A 21,289-nucleotide genomic window follows, 5' to 3' on the forward strand; every position below is an offset into this window, starting at 1 on the left:
GAAAACATTTTAGGCTACTTTTTTCTCTCCATATTAAAATGAAATAAGTGGAGAGGTGCAGCCCTGTGGAGCTTGCCTGGGACCACAGCTCCAACCCTCCAGGTCTCAGCAGAGTACTGGTGAGAGGCTCAGCTGAGTGGGTGCCTACAGCCCACACATGCCTCTGGCCTTCTGGCTGGGCTGGTACCTGGATTCATACCACAGAGGCAAAGGGGGCCATAAAGGCCATTGTTCTGAGCTCTAGCTTTGATTTTTATTTAATTCACACAGGTAAAGGTGATAGATTAATAACTACCACAAATTGTCATTTTTCTAAACTGTGCTTAATGCTATTGTGTTGCTGATTGTATTACTTGGGCTGAGGTGTTGTGATTGACTTAATCAGTTGTCCTTCCTGGTATAATAAAAATGAGACTTCCCTTAGATTCATTAGAGACTCAAAACCTAAAGACAAGCTATAATAGGAAGATCAAAGTATTAACCCAGGAATTAAACCAAGGACAGTACCAACAACAAAAACAGAAATGAGAAGACATTCAAGCAAGGCACAAGCACAAACAAAGGCTGCGTGTTCATCCAAGGCAAATTCTGGGGAAATGAGGTGAAAAAGTCTGATAATCAACCACCTGGACAACCTGAGCTGATAGGAGAGGAAGTACAAAACAGATGAATGAGGCTCTAGAAAAATTCAAAACAGAAATCATTTCTGAGATAACTACTGAGAAGAATGAAAGACATGATTAGAGATTCTAGAACAGAAACAGATTAAAAAAAAATACACGAGCTCAGGACCATGATAGAAGCCATGAATGCCCAGCACAGGAAAGAAATGGAAACCATGAATTCCCAACATAGGAAAGAAATGGAATCCATGAAACAGATTCAAACAGATATCCAGGAGATTAAAAACTCCATTAAAAGTGTACAAAACAGACTGAGCCAATCTGAAGACAGGATATCAGATATAGAAGACAGGATGCTGCTCAGTGACCATGAAGAGAGAGAGATCTCTTTAAAAAAGTAAGGGAACATCAGGAATCAGTCCAACAGCTTCTAGATGAAACAAAGAAGAATAATATAAGACTGATAAGAGTCTATGAAAAAGCAGGAGAAAAGTACAAATGACATAAAAAAATGTTCACAGAATGACAGAAAATTTCCCAAACAGAGCAAAAGAATTTGACATACATATAAGTGAGGTTTATTAGACTCTAAATATCCATGATCACACACCTAGACAGGTAACAGTCAAGTTCCCAGAAACTCAACAGAAGAACGAAATACTATAAGCAATTAGAGAAAAGAAACAAATGACAAGCAAAGGAAAGCCCATCAGAATCACAGCAGACTTTTCAACCCAAACCCTCAAGTCAATGAGAGCCTGGAGTGAATATTCAAGACCTAAAGAAAACAACCTCCAATCTGGACTGATGTATCCTGCAAAACTATCTTTCAAAATTGATGGGGAAATAAGATACTTTCATGACAAAGAACACCCGAGAAACTTCATGAATACCAAACCAGCACTCCAAACAATTATAAATAATATCCTAGAAAAAGACAATGAAGATCACAACTCCATGAGGCCCAAAAGAGCAAATCCAGCAGGCCAGGCAAGAAATTAAAGAGAGAGATGGTAAAAAATTAAAAAAACAAACAAACAAAAAATTAGGGGCCGGGGATTTAGCTTAGCTGTTCGGTTGCCTGCCTTGCAAGCACAAGGATCCGAGTTCCCCTGGTACCAAAAAAAAAAAAAAAAGCACCAACAACAGGATAATAACACAATGATGTTAAATCAATACATATAAGTTATAACTATCAATGCTAATGGCATCAATTCACCAATCAAAAGAAACAGACTGGCAGAATGGATTAAGAAGCAAAATCCAACAATATGCTGTATAGAAGAAATGCACCTAGTTAAACAAAGAATCTCACAGACTGAAAGTAAAAGGATGGAAAACAATTCTCCATGCAACAGGAACCTGGAAAAAAGCAGGGGTAGCTGTCTTAATTGCAGACAAAGTAAATTTCAAACCAAAACTAATTAAGAGAGACAAAGAAAGTCACTACATCCTTGTAAAGGGAACAATCCAACAGGGAGAGATGCCAATCATAAATATATATGCATCAAATACTAATGCCCCCAACTATATAAAACAAATATTAAGGGACATGAAAAACCAAAAAAGCACTAATACAATTGTAGCAGGGGACCTCAATACTCCAGTGACACAAATAGACTGATCATCTAGACCAAAATTCAACAACAAAATATGAGATCCTAAGTTTTTGAACAAGTGGACTTAATAGACATCTACAGAGTGTTCCACCCTACAAAATCAGAATATACATTCTTTTCAGTTGAACATGGGTCATTATCCAAAATAGACCATATACTACCCATAAAACATATTTAAGTAAATGCAAAGGAGTTGAAGTTATCCTAGTGTATTACAAGTCCATAGTGCAATTAAACTGGAGATAAATAGCAAAAGAAACCGCAAGAACTTCACAACATATGGAAATTGAATAACACTCACCTGAAAAACCACTGGGTCACAGAGGAAATTAAACAAGAAATTAGATAGTTTTAAAAACTTAATTATAATGCTAATACAACATACAGGAATCTATGGGACACAATGAAAGAAGTTCTATGAGGGACATTTATATCAGTGAATGCCCACACTAGAAAAATTGAGGGAGCTCAAATAAACAACCTAATGCTGAATCTTAACCTTCTGGAAAAAGAAGAGCAAGACAAACCCAAAGCTCACACAGGGGCTGAAATTATAAAGATCAGAGCAGAAATCAATGAAATGGAGAATAAGAGAAGAAACAAAAAAATCAATGAATCAAAGAGTTGGTTTTTTGAAAGAATAAATAAAATCAATAAACCCTCAGCCAACCTTATCAAAAAAAGGAAAGAAAAGGCTCATATCCATGCAATTAGGAATGAAAAGAGTGAAGTCACAACAGATCCAGGAGAAATCCAGAGGATCATCAATACCTGCCTCGAAAACCTGTACTCTAATAAATGGAAAATACAGAACAAATGGACAGATTTCTAGATACTTATGAATTACCAAAGTTGAATTAAGATATAAAAATTCTAACAAGGTCCCAACAGTGAATGTAACTGTACTGTATCCCTAAAATGTACCAATAAACTGAATTAAAGAAAAAAAATTCTAAACACTGCAATTACAATCAGTGAAATTGAAAATGTAATTAAAAATTTACCAACAAAGAAAAGGCCAGGTTCTGATGGCTTTACTGCTGAATTCTACAAAACATTTAGAGAAGAACTACTGCCACTACTTTTGAAACTTTTCAGTGAAATTGAAAGGGAAGTGATACTTCCAAATTCATTCCTAGAAGCTTGATTCCCAAACCAGGGAAAGACCCAACCAAGAAAGAGAACTACAGGCCAATCTCCCTAATGAACATAGATGTTAAAATCCTCAATAAGATACTGACAAACAGAATACAGGGGTTGTCAAGAAGATCATACATCCTGACCAAGTTGGATTTATCCCAGGGATGCAAGCATCGTTCAACATACAGAAATCAATAAATATAATACACCATATTAATTGAGTCAAGAACAAAAACCATATTATCACCTCACTAGATGCAAAAAAGCATTTGACAAAATTCATCAGCCATTCATAATAAAAAACCTGCAGAAATTGGAATAGATGGTCTTTATCCAAACTTGATAAAGGCTATCTATGAAAAACCAACACCCAATATCATACTAAATGGTTAAAAACTGAAAACCTTCACAATGATATCAGGAACAAGACAAGGATGTCCACTGTCTTCAATCCTGTTCAATATAATTTTGGAAACATTAGCCAGGGTAATTAGACAAGAGAAAGAAACAAATGCAACAAAAATAGGAAAGGAAGAAATGAAACTATCATTCTTTGCTGAAGATATAATACTCTACATAGAAGACCCAAGAAAGTCAACCAAAAGACTTCTACACTTAATTGACAGATTCAGTAGAGTAGCTGGATACAAGGTCAACACCCAAAAATCAAGAGCCTTCTTGTACACAAATAAGACTCACTGAGAGAGAAATTAGAGAAGCAATACCTTTCACAATAGCATCCAAAGAAATGAAATATCTAGGAATCAATCTAACAAAGGAAGCAAAGGACCTCTACATTGAGAACTACAACACACTGAAAAAGGAGATCGAAGAGGATATGGGAAAATGGAAAGATATCCATTGTTCTTGGGTAGGAAGAACCAATATAGTGAAAATGGCCATACTTCTACAACTGCTATACAGATTTTAATGCAATTCCACTTGAAATTCCAACAGTATATTTCACTGAACTAGAGGGAACAATCCAAAAATTCATTTGGAACCAGGAAAGACCTAGAATAGCAAAAGCAACTCTAGACAACAGAGACATGGCAGGGGGTATCAAAATCCCCAAGCTGAAACTACACTACAAAGCTACTGTGATAAAAACAGCATGGTACTGGCAAAGAAAAAGACCTGAGGATCAGTGGAATAGATTAGAGGCTGCAGAAACAACTCCAGACATACTCAGCTACCTCATCTTTGATGAAGGAGCCAACTATCTTCACTGGAGGAAAAATTGGGTTTCAACTTGCAAAGATTAAAACTAGACCCCTATCTTTCATCATGCACTCACCTAAAATCCAAGTGGATTAAAGATCTAAATATTAAAATGGAAACACTAAACTTTCTGGAAGATAAGTTAGGTAGAACTCTTGAAGACACTGGCATAAGAAAAGACTGTATCAATAAATCCTCAGTAGCATGGGAACTAGCACAAATAATCAACAACCGGGATCTCATCTTTTTAAAAAACTTCTACACTTCAAAAGAAACCATCAACAGAATTAACAGACAACCTATAATGTGGGAAAAAATTTTTACCAGTTGCTCCTCAGGCAAAGGACTATTATCTAGAATATATGATCTCAAAATAATCAGCCCCCCCCAAATATAAAGAACTTATTTAAAAATGGGCATCTGAAATGAACAGACATTTCTCAGCAAAGAAGTAAAAGCAGAAAGTAAATATATTAAAAAATGTTCCACATCTCTGGTCATTCGAGAGATGCAGATGAAAACAACCCTGAGATTCCACCTCACCCCACAAAGAATGGCTGCTATCAAGAAATCACACAATAACAAATGTTGGCGGGGTTGTGGGGAGAAAGGAATCCTTCTTCATTGTTGGTGGGAGTGCAGACTGGTGCAACCACTGTTGAAATCAATATGGAGATACCTCAAACAACTAGGATTAGAGGTCGCATTTGACTCAGCTATCCTTCTGCTGTTCTTCTTTCAAACAGAATTAAAAGAATCATACCACAGTGATATATGCTCACTCACATTTATAGCAGCACAGTTTGTAATAGGTAAAACTTGGAAACAGCCCAATTGTCCATCAACTGAAGACTGGATAAAGAAGATGTGGTTTTTTTCTACAAAATGGACTAATACTCAGCCAAAAAGAATGAAAAACTAGAGACATTTATAGCTAAGTGGATGCACAATGCGGCCACACTCTTAAGTGAAATTAATAGGACACACATGTAAATACTGAAGTTTCTCTGGTGTGATAAACTAAAAGTGTAAATAAGAATGAAAATGCATAATTTATATTGTGTAATAAGAAAAAAATGTCTAAAAGTAGATGAAGTGGGAGATATAGGGGAAAGCTAAGAAGGGAAAAGAAAAAAGAGAAAAGGAGAAAAAATGGAAACAATGTCTCTGTAAATAGGAAAGGGTGGAGGAGGCGAAGGAAGGTCAGGGAAATGGGGAAAAATAAGAATGAAGATATACTATGTAAAGTTACAAGATCCCAATGTCGAATTGTGAACCTAAAATGTACCAATAAAGAAAAAAGGAAAGAAAAAAAAAAAGAAGCTCCTGAGAAAAGAGGAAGATAAGAGAGGTGACAAGAACAGCCTGCCAAACAGGAAAAGAAAGTTAAGTATATGTGCTATCAGTGTGAGATGTGTGCATGGAACATGCAATTATGATATGCAAAGACTGTATAGGCTGCGATGATTGCAGCAAAGATTATTTTTATTGTGGAATTGGTATTTTCATTGTAATTCATAAAGGCATTTTTATGTGGTTACTTTTTAAGACTTTGTAAACAAAAAAATTTAGTGTTGAAAATTTTGATACTTTTTTATAGACTCAAAAATTCAACACCTTATTTTTTATATATTTCTATTTCAGTAATTATTGTTTAATATAATAAAACTCAAAATTAAAATTAATAATTCATCAATAGAAATATTCTGAAGAATAAACATGGGTATTATACACCCACCACAATGCCCTTTTAACACAAAGTTGGCACCATGGACCTACAAGGACATTTGCTGGTATTGTAAAGGCACTTCCTTGTATGAAAGCTCACAATGTTATCTTCCCTTGTAGCATTTGGGGACTCCCAGCAAAGTAAATGGATGAAGGATCCAGAAGAACCTCTTGTGACGCTCTGTAGAGCAGAAGTTTCTCCTCCAAATACCTGACAGGGCTGAGAGAGGCCAATGTGGGAGTATTTTTTAATTGAAGAGGTCAAATTCAGTGTTCTGTGAATCACTAAGTGATAACAGTACTAATCATGGCCAGTGTTCCTTCATTACTTTAGACACATTTTCCATGATTTGCATAGATCACCTCATTTAAACCTCATAACCACATTGTGCATAGATACCATTATCTCCCTTTAATAATGGAGAAAACTCTTAGGAATTTAGATTCTTTGCCCAAGCCAAAGAGTTAAAAATGGTCCTGCCTAAATTTAAACCTGGATTTTCTAAAGAAAATCATGTTAACATTCCACTGAGGAGAAGACAGAATGCCAAAATATAGAGAAATGAAATGTTATTACCATAATAATGTCTATATGTTTATTTGCACTGATGTGTTAGTATTCTGAGATTTGAGCTCTTAAAAACCTTACAGGTTTGAACAGGAAGTAACAAAGTTACTATTTTCTGGTACCCTGCAACGAATATCCAGTACTCTATGTTATTACTTCTTCAATGGAATTAGACACACGCTTATAAGTCACAGAACAAATGACGTGATTGATCACTCACATGTTTATTGAACACTTACTATCCAACTACCTTGGAATAATTTTCCTTGGACACCAAAGACACACACATTCAGCCTGGCCTGCCTTAATAAAAGACGATGCAATTATCGTAAAACACAGAAGTTTTACCTGCTGGTCTCTTTTTAAGATCAATGTTTTATTTTATGCTATTTTATAATTTAAAATTCCTTAAAGAAACAAATGAAAATTAAATGACTCATGTACCTAAACTCAAATGATCATATAACCCTTTACTCCCCAAGTCACTGCTCACCCCTTTCTATTTTATTTATTTATTTTTGGTATTGGGGATCGATCTTGGGAACTTGCACTTGCAAGGCAGGTGGCGGAACCACTGAGCTAAATCCCTGGCCCCTTTCTATTTTATTTTATCTGCTCCTCTGGAGCTAATGGCAGTTGTTACAAGTCATATTAAGGTGTCCATTAGCTTTCTGATCTTGATGACTTTAACAGTGTGGAAATGAACCGACACAGCATTTTATTAGCCCTATCTTCAGTGTGGACGTTTGATCTCTTTTTTGACTTAAAAAAAAGTGATATGGATTAAACATAGTTATTTGAATGTCAAATGGGTATATGATTTTTGATCTTGCCAAGTGTTAATTGGTTTCTTTCCTGGTGATACAAATGAAATTCACAGCCAATTAGTTTTGAGTCAGGAATCTTTACTCTTTGACAAAGTGAACTATTTTGTTGAGGAGATGGAAAAAAGTGAGGAACACCAGAGTCTCACTCAGTGCCTGCACAGGGGCTGGTTACATTTAAGGAACCTTGAGCAAAAATGAGGCTGTGGAGATGCATACCACTCATTATATGCTTTGGTTTTCAGGACAGTTTAACAGAAGAGGTGAGCACTAGATTTTAGAACTACCAATAAGGAGACAGATACACTGTTGTAATCACCAGTATGAAACACTGAGGAAAGACAAAGTTGTGCATTTTTAGTCACACCAAACCATACATACCATGTCTCAGTGCTGGAAGATGAAGATATAGTGTTGGACAGAGTAACCACAGTCACGCACTCTCAACCAAGCGCTAGAGATGCTGCTGTGAGGCCAGTTACAAAGCCAAAATAGCTCTCTTTGAGAAAAAGAAAAAAAATTTAATCCTTTGACTTTTGTAATGGCCTCATAGAGATATGCATGGCTGTAACAGAAAATGGAAGTCATTTTAAAAGCACCTTGCCAAAATTAACAATTAATTTGGAAGGAACCATCAGATGTTTGATTTTGTGGTTGTGGGACTGAATACCTGTGAAGATTTCTGCCTTTGCTTCAGTCTCTTTAAGACTGAAAAACTATGAGAAATCAAATAGTGGGTGCATTATTAATTTTAATCACTTTTTCACATTGTAAGTTTCATTTTTATTTTTCAAATTCATGTTTAAAAAAAGTTTTAAAAAACCTACTGACCCATATCCACCGGCCCCAAGCATAGATCCAAACTGCAACAACTGGCATATGTTTCTTTCTACATATTCAATACAGGTGACAAATTCCAGAGGACTCATGGAGTTTGCAGGCTAACGAGGATTGTCAACAATTCGCAGCTACGTTGCTAATCAAATTAAAGTGTGCCTGGTTCTGCAGGGTTCAGGACCAGCTAGGGCAATCACATTGGATGCACAGAAGGACGTCTCCTCTTATTCATGTAAAGGGTAAACTGCTTTAGAGTTTAGGATTGTTTGTTAAGAAATGAAACCCGCAGTGTTAGTTTCTCTTGACAGGATGCTCCCGGTGGTGAGTGTCTTAAGGAGAGCTAGAGGTCTCCTGTAAGTTAGGTAGGCAGACTTGAGCATGTGCAAAGCTCACTGTTTTATCTGCTGCTTATGAAAAGTCACGAATGAACTCAATTTGGAATACTTCATTAGCAATCATTTGGCCTTGTTTTAGCAGAAAAAATGAAGAGTTTGATGGCAAACTTACAGGATGAATCTACCTGATATTCATTACGACTAAAGCATGTATAAATGGCTTTTAAGTCCATATATCACAATCCGGGAAATACACAGATGGGGCTCAGAGGCTCATGGACAAAAACACTGTACACACACACACACACACACACACACACACACACCAAATAAAGCATGTATAAATGGCTTTTAAGTCCATATATCACAATCCGGGAAATACACAGATGGGGCTCAGAGGCTCATGGACAAAAACACTGTACACACACACACACACACACACACACAACTTACATGAACAAATTTTGGGGGGATATTATCAAGAACAATAATAAGATTGCCAGCAGTATAAGCCATACTATTTTTCTCAATAAGTGTCAAAGAAAATCAAGATTTCTGATTTCTTGAAAGAAAATGACAAACTCAACCAAGCTGCCTGTGGCTTTGTTGGGTGGGACACTCTAATTGACTCCCAAGTCATTAATCAGCTCCCAATCAATCTATTTTGCCAGCAGCAGGCAGTTAGGATTCCATTACCAAGCATCCATCATGCCATGCCCTAATTCACTGCACCATTAGCCATGGAGCAGGCCTCTGTTAGAATAACTCAGTGCCAACTGCTAAATACAAAGAATTTTTGTCACCTCAGCCACTGGGATCCCTTCAGGTGGTCGACACTGGAGTAAAACTTCCTGTTCCAGGGACACTTCCTTTCCCAAGGGTTCCTGCTCAAAAGTCTTCCGTAGATCTGAAAGGCACAGGTGATGAAATACACATCAAGATTAAGTAGCATTTACCTATACAGAGAAACTACAATTTTTTTCCCAGTTTAGTATTTTATGTCTTTGTATTTTTAAAGCCACATGCAGTTAGTTCTGCCTCAGAGCCTGGGTGGCTGCATTCTCTGGAGATCCTTATTTAACCGTCAGTGAAACTCGCTGGTTATACTTTAATATTTCTCGATAATCAACTATTCTGATCACATTTAAGACAAAAGGACCCCATTTTCTCAATGTGTATACACAGAGTTGCTTATATATATGAATATTTTTCTCTTTTCTCACAACAGACATTATTAGAGTTGTAGGAAATCCAAAATCTTTTGATCAATAAATCAAAAGCAAGCTTCTGTTGCAGGGTGAAAAAGCAAAAACTGGAGTCTTCAAAGAATAAATATAACTTCTTGAAATGCCTCCAGGCAGCGAAGAGTAACTCTTGAAAAGCATTCAGAAATAACTCAATGCCTAATTATGAGGCCATTCTTCAGTTAGAATATTAAGTAGTCATTTCCACTCAGATATACTAAGGACCTCATCATGCGCCCATACATAGATGTTACAGCAGTATGTGTCAGAGGTTTAAAAACTACTACGGATAGACACACAAATGTTAGAAACCAGCTTATCATTTAAAATACATCAGAGGCACATTCTTTAGGACAGGCATTATTGAATGCTATGTAATTATTTTGTCTTGTTTAGCTTTAAATTCTAAATCAGTTTTACCTGAATTCAGAAGTTAAAAATGTATTCATAGTTGCAAAGCAGCATTAAAGAAGCCCCTCAAAATTGTATTTTGTGTACACACAGTTCTGTTCTTACCAAGAAAGTTATCAGAATTTTTTTTTTATTAAAGATTGCAAATATACATGACAAGAAGAAATGAAGATACTAAATAAAAATTTCAAGTATACATATATATGACAATAAAAAAGGATATGAAATAAACAAAAATTTATGCAACACAGAATGATAATCCAAATATGCTATTAGTTTGATATGATCTTCAAACATTATATGTTCTTTCTCATTTTCTTTTCATATAATATTTTTGAAATAATGTGTTTACAAATAAAACAAAGTTACATATTATAGTTGAGAAACTGTCCTCAAAATTTTATGATTTATAAACTCTTTGGTTTTATTAATTTGATAAATATCATATGCCTTGTTGATTATATCACTACATTTTCTAACAAAATTTCCCACAGAAAAGAAATATACTTATTTGAAATCCAAAAACAACTAAAAGAGTTCACATTTTTAAGATCAGATTTTTGTTTCTATTTTATTATATCCCATACTTATTTTTATTATATTTTTTATCCAATAGATTTTAATAAAAAATAAATGCCTCTGTCCTTTCATTCCAGGTCCCTGATAAAGATGTAAGAATTTGAAAATACGACTTCAGCCCACTGAACTCACAAGTGGAAACCCAAAGATTCTGCAGATAGATCCCAACTGGGTCCCTTCTGGTAAAGTACCACCTAGAAAATGCACTGAGGGAAAAAAAAATTGCTAGACAGTTGCCATTTTGCCCAACTTCTTAGATGAAAACTTTATAGTTGTAAGAAAATCATGGGTCTCTGTGGGTTGACAAAAGATGAGACTCTTGAAATGGTGCCAGAATTTCTGTCAGAAAGGTGCCTTTAACTTGACTATTAAGAAATTAAGTCTTGTAGAAATGAATATTTAGAATCCACAGCATTAGCATAACTTGAAAGTCATCTAAACCACTTCCTGTTTTATACACGAGAACCGTGTTTACCAGATTATCAAAGCCTCATAGAAAAATAACTGCAGCTGCAATGGCACCTGCTGACCCTTGATTTTAAGCAACTTGTCTTCTCATGTGTCCCTCTTTCCAACTCTGCCCTTCTAACAAACTTGAACTGTTCTTTTCCAATATAGTAGTTTCTACTTCTGTTTTGTTGATCTGCATTGAGAGAAAATTTTGTAAAATACTAGTTAGGGACCATTTTCATCTTCAGAATTAAGGATTATAAGATTATTTTAATCTTACATCATTGCCTTTTCTCTTTTACTTTCCTTTTTAGTTTTATTTTAGGATTCCCTATTTTTAATGTTCATACAGAGATTTCTTTAACTGAAATACCGAATAGTTTCTCTGGTGTGAAAAACTATAATAGTACACAGGATCCTAATGAGATAATTAATAATGTGAAATAGGAAGTAAAGGGCTAAAGGTGTAGGGAAAGTGGGAAGGGCGGGGGAAAGGTAATAAGAGAGAGGAAAAAAACATGAGAAAATGGAAATAAAGTGTTTGTAAATGGGAGGGGAGGAGGGGGTGAAGGGAGGGCAGGGGCAAGGGGAAAAAATGAGAATCAAGACCTATTATGTAAAGGTACAGGATCCCAATAATGAATGTAACTGTATTGTATACCTAGATTGTACCAATAAGCTCAATAAAAAGAAAAAAAATACTAGTTATGAATAAAAAGAACAGCAATGAAAAATTTTTATGGAATAAAATACTACTGGCAGGTATACCAAGTTTGCACAAAATGCCTCTGAAGGACTCTCATCTGATGTGAGCTAGGGTGAAGGCACGACTGGAATTAGTTCTCAAATCAATTCATTCTGATTCACTCACACTTAATCAGGATACCACAGAAAGAAGCTATGGATAGGGGAAAGTGAGGCACATATGTTCCCAAATATTCATAGGAATTCTGCTTACTATACACTGTCTTCTTAGGGTAGATTATTCTACTATGTACTTAGGATGAAGACACGTAAGATCTAGAAGCAAAACTATGAGAAGCTAGTAGATTGATTTAATTCTTTTTGCGTGGTAAGGAATGGCAAAGCCTCAAAGGCTCCTAAGCAAAGGAAGAGATCAGATGCCATCTTGCCCTGTGTGAAGGAAGTCAGGGACCAGATTTAAACCAGGAGGATGATGGGTTCCTAAACTCAACTTATATCAGTGGATAAGCAGATAAGTAGATCACACGGTCATGAAGACCTAGCTATTTGGGGAGCACCAGGAAGCCAAGATACTGCTACATTCTTAGACAGCACACTGTCAGCCTGTTTTCAACTTAAATGAAACACTGCCAAGCTGAGTGAGCAAGGTCATAACGTCATTTGGGTATATGTTCAATTCAGTATACTGTAGGATATTCAATTAGAAAAATCCAACAGATGTAAATCATGGTTTCCAAACATTGATGTTACGAGCCTTTCAGACAGGACTACTTTCTCTGCTCTGAGCCCCTCCCCGACATGACAACAAACGCCTGCCTTCAACGCCGCTTGTCCCCTAAGAGGATTCCCAGCCCAGCTGAGAATCACCAGCCTAGAGCTCAAAAGAGAAATCCTAGTAGCCCTCACCATGCCATCGCGGGGGTGGGAGAGGACTGCAGCAGAAAGGACAGTACCACCACAGAAAAAAAGCCTGCCTGCCAAAATGATATACAGCGAACAGAAGTAGGAGAAGGGTGAGGGTCTGAGGAGCCTGGAGGAAGTGACATTTTCGGACATGGGAGGTCCACGGGTCAGGCGCAACGTAGACTCCAAGGCGGGGAGCCCTGGTTTGGGAAATGGAGTAGTGCGAGGGAATGGGGTGACCATTCTGAGGACCTCCTACTCCTTCCCGAATCTTCTTGGTGCTAGAAGTCAACAGCACCACTGAGAAGCAGTGGTTGTATGCGGAATGCTGTGACTCGGTGTAGGTGTTCTCTGGGGCACAATTTTTAAGAACTTTTAAAATCGTGGGCTGGGGATGTAGCTCAGAGGTGCCGCCGCCGCCTGACAGAAAACCACTCTCCTGGCTCTCGGGTGGGAAATGAGCACAGAATATGTCCTGGCTGTGTGCGCCACGACACACGGCTCGCTTCAGTGTGCATCTGGGTGATTCCGCACAGGGAGGGAGGCCACAGCTCAGCAATTCCTTTATCACTGGGGGAGAAGCAGTGCAAGGCAGGCCTGATGCCTTGCAGGCAGAAGGAACACAAGGGTGATGAATGAATAAGCATGAAAAACGGACACTTGTCAGCTGGGAATTAGACGTAAAACAGGATGGTTCTGAATAATCTAGGCATTTCCTGTCAGAAAAAGACAAAAAGATGAATCTCTGCCCTTGGAAGACCTTTAGGATTCCATGTTTCTGTTTTCTTTCCAATAGTTCTAAGGCTGCTAAAATGAGTATAAAGGCCTTTCATTATAACCTCGAGTACTTTTGCAAAGTCAACTTGGCCTAACTCTGATTTAGTTATTGATTCTACCAATTAAAAGAAAAATCAGCTCTGTCATATGCATGCGTTCAGAGAGACATTTACTCAGGACCATGAATATTGGCTTACCCGATCCATACCCTGAAATCCAATTAGCAGATGTTGAATCAGATCTGAGATGATATGGATTTCTACTGACCATTTACACACAATCAAAGAACAGCATTTTCAACATATGCATGTCTGCACACAAAGGCTTATTTTTCATTGTGGAATTTTGATGCTTTTGATGATCTTTTTGCACAATACTGTTGTGGTAGAAAGTTCTGACAGGTGGAATAGGGAATGCACTAATTTATGGCATTTTGCCAGCATTAACTAGTTCTGCTTTTTGACAGTGGAGTTAACAGTAAAGAAGGTGAACTGAGAGATAGGAGACTTTCTGGACTTCACTTTCCTCACTGAAAAAAGGAAAATAAAGGACTAGATGTTTTGAAGGTCTCTTTTTCTATAAGGGCCTATGAATAAGATTTTAAATATGCAGCATAGGGGAAACAAACTTATCCTTTTCAGAATAAAATAATTGGTTGTAATTATCCATGTCAAAGAAAAGTAATAGGAGAAATTATTTTTAAAGTGTAGGAGTTGATGCATCTTAGAAGACACCACTCTATAATACTGCCCAACAGGCAACTTTTCGTGAAATTTTTGGACACTTGAGTCTACAGGTTTGTTTTCTTTGTGTTTATTTGTTTGGTACTGGGGATCAAACCTGGGACCTTGTGCTTGTGAGGCAGGCAGTAGGACCACTGAGCTAAAACCCTGGCCCATTGAGTCTGCAGGTTTGGAAACAATTAAAAACTAGAGAGAAGGGTAGGTTCCAGAAGATTCAGTGTTAAAAATTTTGGCAACTTTCTCATAGGAATTTAAAAGAGCAATATAAAATACTGTCTGTCACTTTTTTTCATAGCTGGGACACAGTACTGGACACCCACAACTTGAAGGAGGAGACCTTTATTTTGGCTTACAGTTCAGCACATTATCTGCTGACTTGAAGGCAGAAGGCTAGTGGAAGGGCCTGGGTGAAGGACAGCTGCTCTCCTCATGGTGACCAGGGGGCAGAGTGAGGGGAGGAGCTAGGGAGGGAGCTAGGGATTCTGGGTTATATCCTCAGTGACCTCCCTGTGATGAATTCTCTCATCATACAGCTTTCCCATGATCCATTCACACCACCAGAGCCCCACCTGTGAGTTTATGAGTTTTTATTTTATGAAAAAGTAAAACAAAATTTCATAACCAAATATTAAGAGAATATCAAGTGACTGTACTGTTTATCATTATCATCAAAGTAGTTACAGAATATAAACCAAAAAGTAACACAAGAAATAAACCAAAAAGATTCTTACACAAAGAAAAAGATAACACAAGTTTTCTTTCCCACAAACTAAGATAAACTATTAATATAAAAGAAACAAGTTAGCATATATAAATATTTTTAAAACAGCAGACTAAACATTTAAATTTCTCCCTACTTCCTATTTATCTCTCTTCTAGTTTAGTTGAGGAATCTCCACACTGATCTCCATAGTGGTTGTACCAGTTTACATTCCCACCGACAACATAAGTAGAGTTCTTTTTTCTCCACATCCTTGCCTGCATTTGTTATTATTAGTTTTTTTACAATAGCCATTCTTTCTCGGGTAAGATGTTATCTCCCTAAAGTTTTAGTTTACATTGTTCTGATGGCTGGCAATGCTGAACATATTTTCATGTATTTATTGGTCATCTGTACTTAGTGTCCATTCATTTTGGTTACCCATCTTTTTGTTTGGATCCTTTATTTGGGGATGGTCTAATTTTTTGGAATTCTTTATACTTGATGGAATAGCTGGCAAAAATATTTTTCCTATTCTGTAGGTTGTCTGTCTCTTCACTCTGTTTTTTCTTTGCTGTACAGAAGTTTTAAAATTTGATATGATCCCATTTGTTGATTGCCACTGGGGTTCTGTTCGCAAAGTCCTTCCTATGCCCATGTCTTCACAAGTTGCACCTATTTTATAGGCACAGCAAATTAAATGTCCCTGTTGTAACATTTGTGTCTTTGATCTTTTTTGATATTAGTTTAGTACGTGGTGAGATAAATGGATGGGTCTAGTCTCAATCTTCTGCATGAGGATATCCAATTTCCCCAGCACCATTTACAAAAGAGCTTATCTTTCCTCTAATGGATGTCTGTATTGCCTGGGGCTGTTTTTGCTTCTCTTCTGTTCCATTGATCCATGTGCCTGTTTTTGTGCCAGTACCAACCTGCTCTAATCACAGTAGCTTTATAGTATAACTTCAAGTCTGGGGTCGTGATGCCACCTGGTTTGCTTTTGTTACCCATGATTGCTTTTGCTATTCTGGGTCTCTCTTGATTCCATTTAAATTTTAGGATTGTTTTCTCTACCTCTGTGAGAAATGATGTTAATACAGTGTTTTCATTGGGACTGTATTAAATCTGTATATCCATTCTGGAAGAATAGCAATTCTGGTTATGTTGGTTCTACCTATCCAGGAACGGGATAATTTTTTTATTTTCTGAAGTTCTCCTCGATTTCCTTTTTCAGTCTCAAGTAATTTTCATTGTAGAGCTCTTTTGCTTCTACTGTTGGGTCTCATGAGAGTTTTGTAGCACATTCTAGTTTCAAACTATAATGTCTACAAACACAGCTGAAAATTAAAGCTCTATTATAAATGCATTGAGAATTATTTTGACAAAACCAACCTTTCTCTCTTTCTGGAGCATAGAGCAGGGAAGAAGGAAATGCCTACCCCAACCAATATGCGAAAAAGCCCATCATGTTAGTGTGTCTCTTGCCCCAGGACAGCCTGAGCGGCTCCATCTGACACTTCTGGAAGATGACTCGAGTCTGCCACAGCTTCAAGATGCCTGGCCACATCACCATCTTTACTCTTGAGCCCTGACAACTTGGAGAGATGACAAGGAGAAAAATACCAGCAGAAAGATCTCCTTAAGATATTGAAGCAGGTGTGTTGCTAATACTATACCAGCATTCAAAATATAAATGTGTTCTCAGTCCAAGTTTTTAAAAAATTGATTTGCATTTATTGAAAATGTGCATTCCCTCAGCAATGCTACTTCATCATACAGATTTACTAGAATTATATTTTAGAAAACAAAATCCTGGCACTGTATTACTTTGGTACTATGAATTCAAGTATTCACCATTGGTTTATAGTAGGCTATTCTAGTAGAAATTCAAATCTCTAAATTCCACAAAATGATAAGATATAAATGAAATACTACATTATTCATGTTGGTTGTTTTTTTTGTTTTAGACCTCATAGGGCTTTATGAATATTAAAATACATATTGAATATGAAAATATTTTTAGAAGATTATAAAGCACAAAACCAATATAATAAATTACTACAACTACCTCTATTATCACTCAGTTCTGGAATAAAAGATACTCATATGTGTACATTTTCAGTTCCTCATTCTATTATAGACTTTTGCCATATGGTTGCTAAATGTAATAATCCTTACTTTTAATACAGGATTTTGGGTTAATTGCTGTTTTTCAAACTGTGCCATGACCCTTTAGCATCTTGTTAAACCTATTACCCTATGGGTGGACACATTTGTATTACAATGAAAACTATTAAAAGGAAATCCTATTACTTACAAACATTAAGCATATTATATATTTTATAGGTGGCCCAGGCAAACCAGGTGCATCCAGCCCAGAGGCTGAGGTTGGACCTGCTTGTGATGGGAAGGGATTTGGAGCCAGTATTTCCAGTGCCACACACCTGCAATCCCAGAACTTGTGGAGGCTCAGGCAAGAGATTGCAAGCTCAAACTCAGACTGGATAATAACTTAGTGACTCTCTGAGACCTCATCTCAAAATAAAAAATAAAAAGGCTGGAGATACAGCTCAGCAGCAGAGAACATCTGGGTTCAATCCTTAGTGTCACACACACACAAACTAGAGTTTAAACACATATAGCTGAACAGAAATTATGAAATGTATCTGATAGATCATATTATGCATATTGTGTGTGTTTGCATACATGCATGTATTTATATGTTTTTGTGTGAGAGGAGATGGGTATTTGTCAGTTGATTGTGACATAAACACATTCTTTAATTATGAATCAAAGAGACAAAGGTCTGCAAGCCATTGGGAAGGAGAATAGCACTGTGGCTAAGCACAGCGTCTGGTGCAGACTTAACTGTAACACTTGACTGTGTGACCCTGAACACATTGCTTACTTCACTTTAGTTTCATCAGCTGAAAGATGGGTATAAAGTGGTGAGTAACTATTTCAGAGTTGTAAAGGAAGGAGCACTTATAAAATCCTTAACATCGTTCCTGGCCCACAGTCAAGTGCCCAAAAGAAAGGAATTCCCTACCTCATCTTTCCCCGTGGTATTAGTACATTTTATTATGTTACGCAAATACTTGGCATGATCTTTATTAGTCAAACATAACTGAGACCTGGCACTTACAAGTTTGGGAGGACTAATAATCTAATAATTGAAGGTGAAGTTTAGTAAAGAGTAATCCAAGGACTATTGTGGTGTGCTTGATACTCAGGTGAGACCACGGAGTCTGCAGCTGTAACAAGCCCATGGGTTTCTGCACAGCACAGAAGTCCAGGGGTCACACTAGTCAGGTGCTTGATTGGGAATGGCCCCATAGTGTGCCTGCCACCACGCTGGGCATTGAAACCATTGCAAGAAGCCCCGGGTCGGGGGAAATGCCAGGGAGACCCGATTTTCACTGTAACCCCTACCACACGGCTCAGAATGGGTCCCCATGGGTGACTACACAGTGTGAGGAGGACCCACTCCCTACTGGCTGACAGCAGACATTTCTATCACAGGACCTGAAGCTCCTGTGTACCTAGAAGCCACATAATATAAAGTGGGAGAAAGCTTGCCATAAGATTTCTTTTTTCTTAAAACATGCTGCCTACTGGAGCTACTTTTGCTATTTGAATTGCAATACAGACCTGGTTATAAAACCAACTAACTTTCTCCTGACCTTGCTGCTCAGCTCTGGCTACAATGGCCTATAGAAACGCAGGCTCTGGGGCCACATGTTTGACTGCTAATAAAAGTTAGAAATGAGATTTTCATGTGATTCTTTTTTTCTAATTATATATATTATCAACTCCTTAAAACTTTGTCAAGATGCTTGTCTGGGATAGCACTTTGAAACCAAACCAAAAATCTGGTGTGGCCTGCAGGTTGCCACCTCGAGACCACTGGTCTAGCAAGTCCAGTGCTGAAAGTGCTAACAGTTTATATTTCTTGCAGTTTCATCCCTAAGACCATCCCCAAAACTTCTCCCCATAACTCTCCTGCTTCTAACTTTCAGACAAATAACCAAGAAAGCTAACCAAGAGCTTAGGCTTGTCTTGTTGCTATTATTGCAACATAATGTTTTCTAAATTCATATTTTAATAATTTATATTACCTACTATTGCAAACTTCCTGGTTTAAAACAACAGAAATTTGAAACCTGCTTCCTTGGGTCATAATGAAAAATCAGGAGGACTGTTCTTCCTCTGGAGATATTCATAAAGAGCTCATGGTTTGTCACTTCTAGTTTCTGGTGGATGCCAGCATTCTGTGGCTTGTGGCTGCATCCCTCCCATCTCTGCCTCTGTGGTTACACTGCCTTCTCTGACTCTACCTGTGTCAAACTTCCCTCTCTGCCTTTCTCTTATAAAACACTCCTAGTGCCTTTCAGAGCCCACCTGGGTAATCCAGGATGTTCTCCCTATCTCAAAATTCTTAATTCCATCAGTAAATTCTTTTTGCCATAGGTAACCTTTAAAAATTCCAGAGGTCAGGACCCAATGCATTTGGGAGTCATAATTCAGTTTACCACGACGGCTATCAGAATGGGGCCTGGGCCCACCCTTCCCCCAGGTTTAATCCTGGTTCTGCACGGAATGAGGTTTCAGTGCTTTGTCACATACAAAATGGTAACAGTCACAATTATCACATAGAGTTACTGTAAAGATTACCTGTCAGGGGTCCAGAGTTCATGGCTGTACCACTCACTCATACATTTATTCTTTCATTTCTAAGAGTCTAAGCTACAAGTATTAGAATTGAGATTCTTGCCTCAGTTGAGACCGCCTTGACAAAACAGCCCTAGATTTCAGGAAATTCTGTATTTAGAAATGATTCTTGTTGTAGTGATCTTTTGCTGGCCGTGTTTTGTACTTTCTGACATAGGCTCACTTTTGCTTTAAGCAAATTCAGCTGCTTTTCTATGATTTCCATTTTATACTTTCAGATTTTTCAATTAATTCTTTATCCCACACTCAATGAACAGAAGTACTGAAAACATTCTAATTTTTCTTTTAAAAAAGAGCTGTTGCAATATATTTTCCAATTGCTTCTCAAGCAAATAAAATAATTCCATGGTTACATCAAACATTACTACTTGTGTTCTTAAAGGGAAAAAATGTACTTTTCTTTCAATAATGATTCAAGGAGATAATTATGTTGTCATAGTAGACTAAAATTTATGCTTAAATCACCAAATCTGGCTCTTAATGGGGAGTAACTGCTGTGAACTAACCAGTGACATATTTGGGGAGAACTGGATTAGTCTTCAGAGCTTTATTAAAAGTGAAAAATACCTGACCTTATGCTGCAGACCTTTAAAAAGTTTAAGGCTTCCTTATCCAGGAATAGTATACCCGGTTTTTGCTGAAAAATTTAAAAAGTCAAAAAATGTTGTTATATTAAGTAATTCATTTGTTTTTTTAAATCTAAGGGGTATATTTTAAAAATTAAATGGAATTTTGTTTACTTGCCTTTTCTTCTCAAACACTGTAAATGATATGCTAAACAAAACTCAGCCAACTGACAAAAATCAACTACATGCCGTTCCTTCTGTGGTCAGACGGAAAAGCGCAGAACTGCTGCATGCCTCCGCTTTTCCGCCATTCCCTGTAATGACCTAGATTGCACAGGGAAAGGGTTCTTTTCTAAGTTCAGATTCATCGTTTCCTTAGCAGGTGACTTGGACAAGTCACCTCATGTTCCTTCTTCAGTTTTGTTCTGCATAAAAAGGGTAACAACAAGGTCCACCTGGGACTCTGCTGAGAGTTACCACGGCTGCACAAAGGAGGACAGTGGGCTGTTGGTAAAAGCGTTGTAACAACGACGGCCTGGACACAGGTATTTTAAGAAGAAAGAATGACCACGACATTCTCTGTCC

At 37.3% G+C, this 21,289-nt stretch overlaps 1 protein-coding gene across 1 annotated transcript in view; it reads right to left on the reverse strand.

The window, feature by feature from the left end:
* Nucleotides 1-21,289, reverse strand: part of Unc5c (unc-5 netrin receptor C) — a 159,128-nt gene that overhangs the window by 92,605 nt on the left and 45,234 nt on the right. The window contains exon 4 of the mRNA XM_033757760.1: nucleotides 9,699-9,802. Within this exon, the coding sequence (XP_033613651.1) occupies nucleotides 9,699-9,802 (104 nt within the window). The remainder of the gene's footprint in view (nucleotides 1-9,698; nucleotides 9,803-21,289) is intronic.

The sequence above is a fragment of the Fukomys damarensis genome, unplaced genomic scaffold, assembly GCF_012274545.1.
Source record: "Fukomys damarensis isolate Sample0158 unplaced genomic scaffold, DMR_v1.0_HiC HiC_scaffold_32, whole genome shotgun sequence".
NCBI lineage: Eukaryota > Metazoa > Chordata > Mammalia > Rodentia > Bathyergidae > Fukomys > Fukomys damarensis.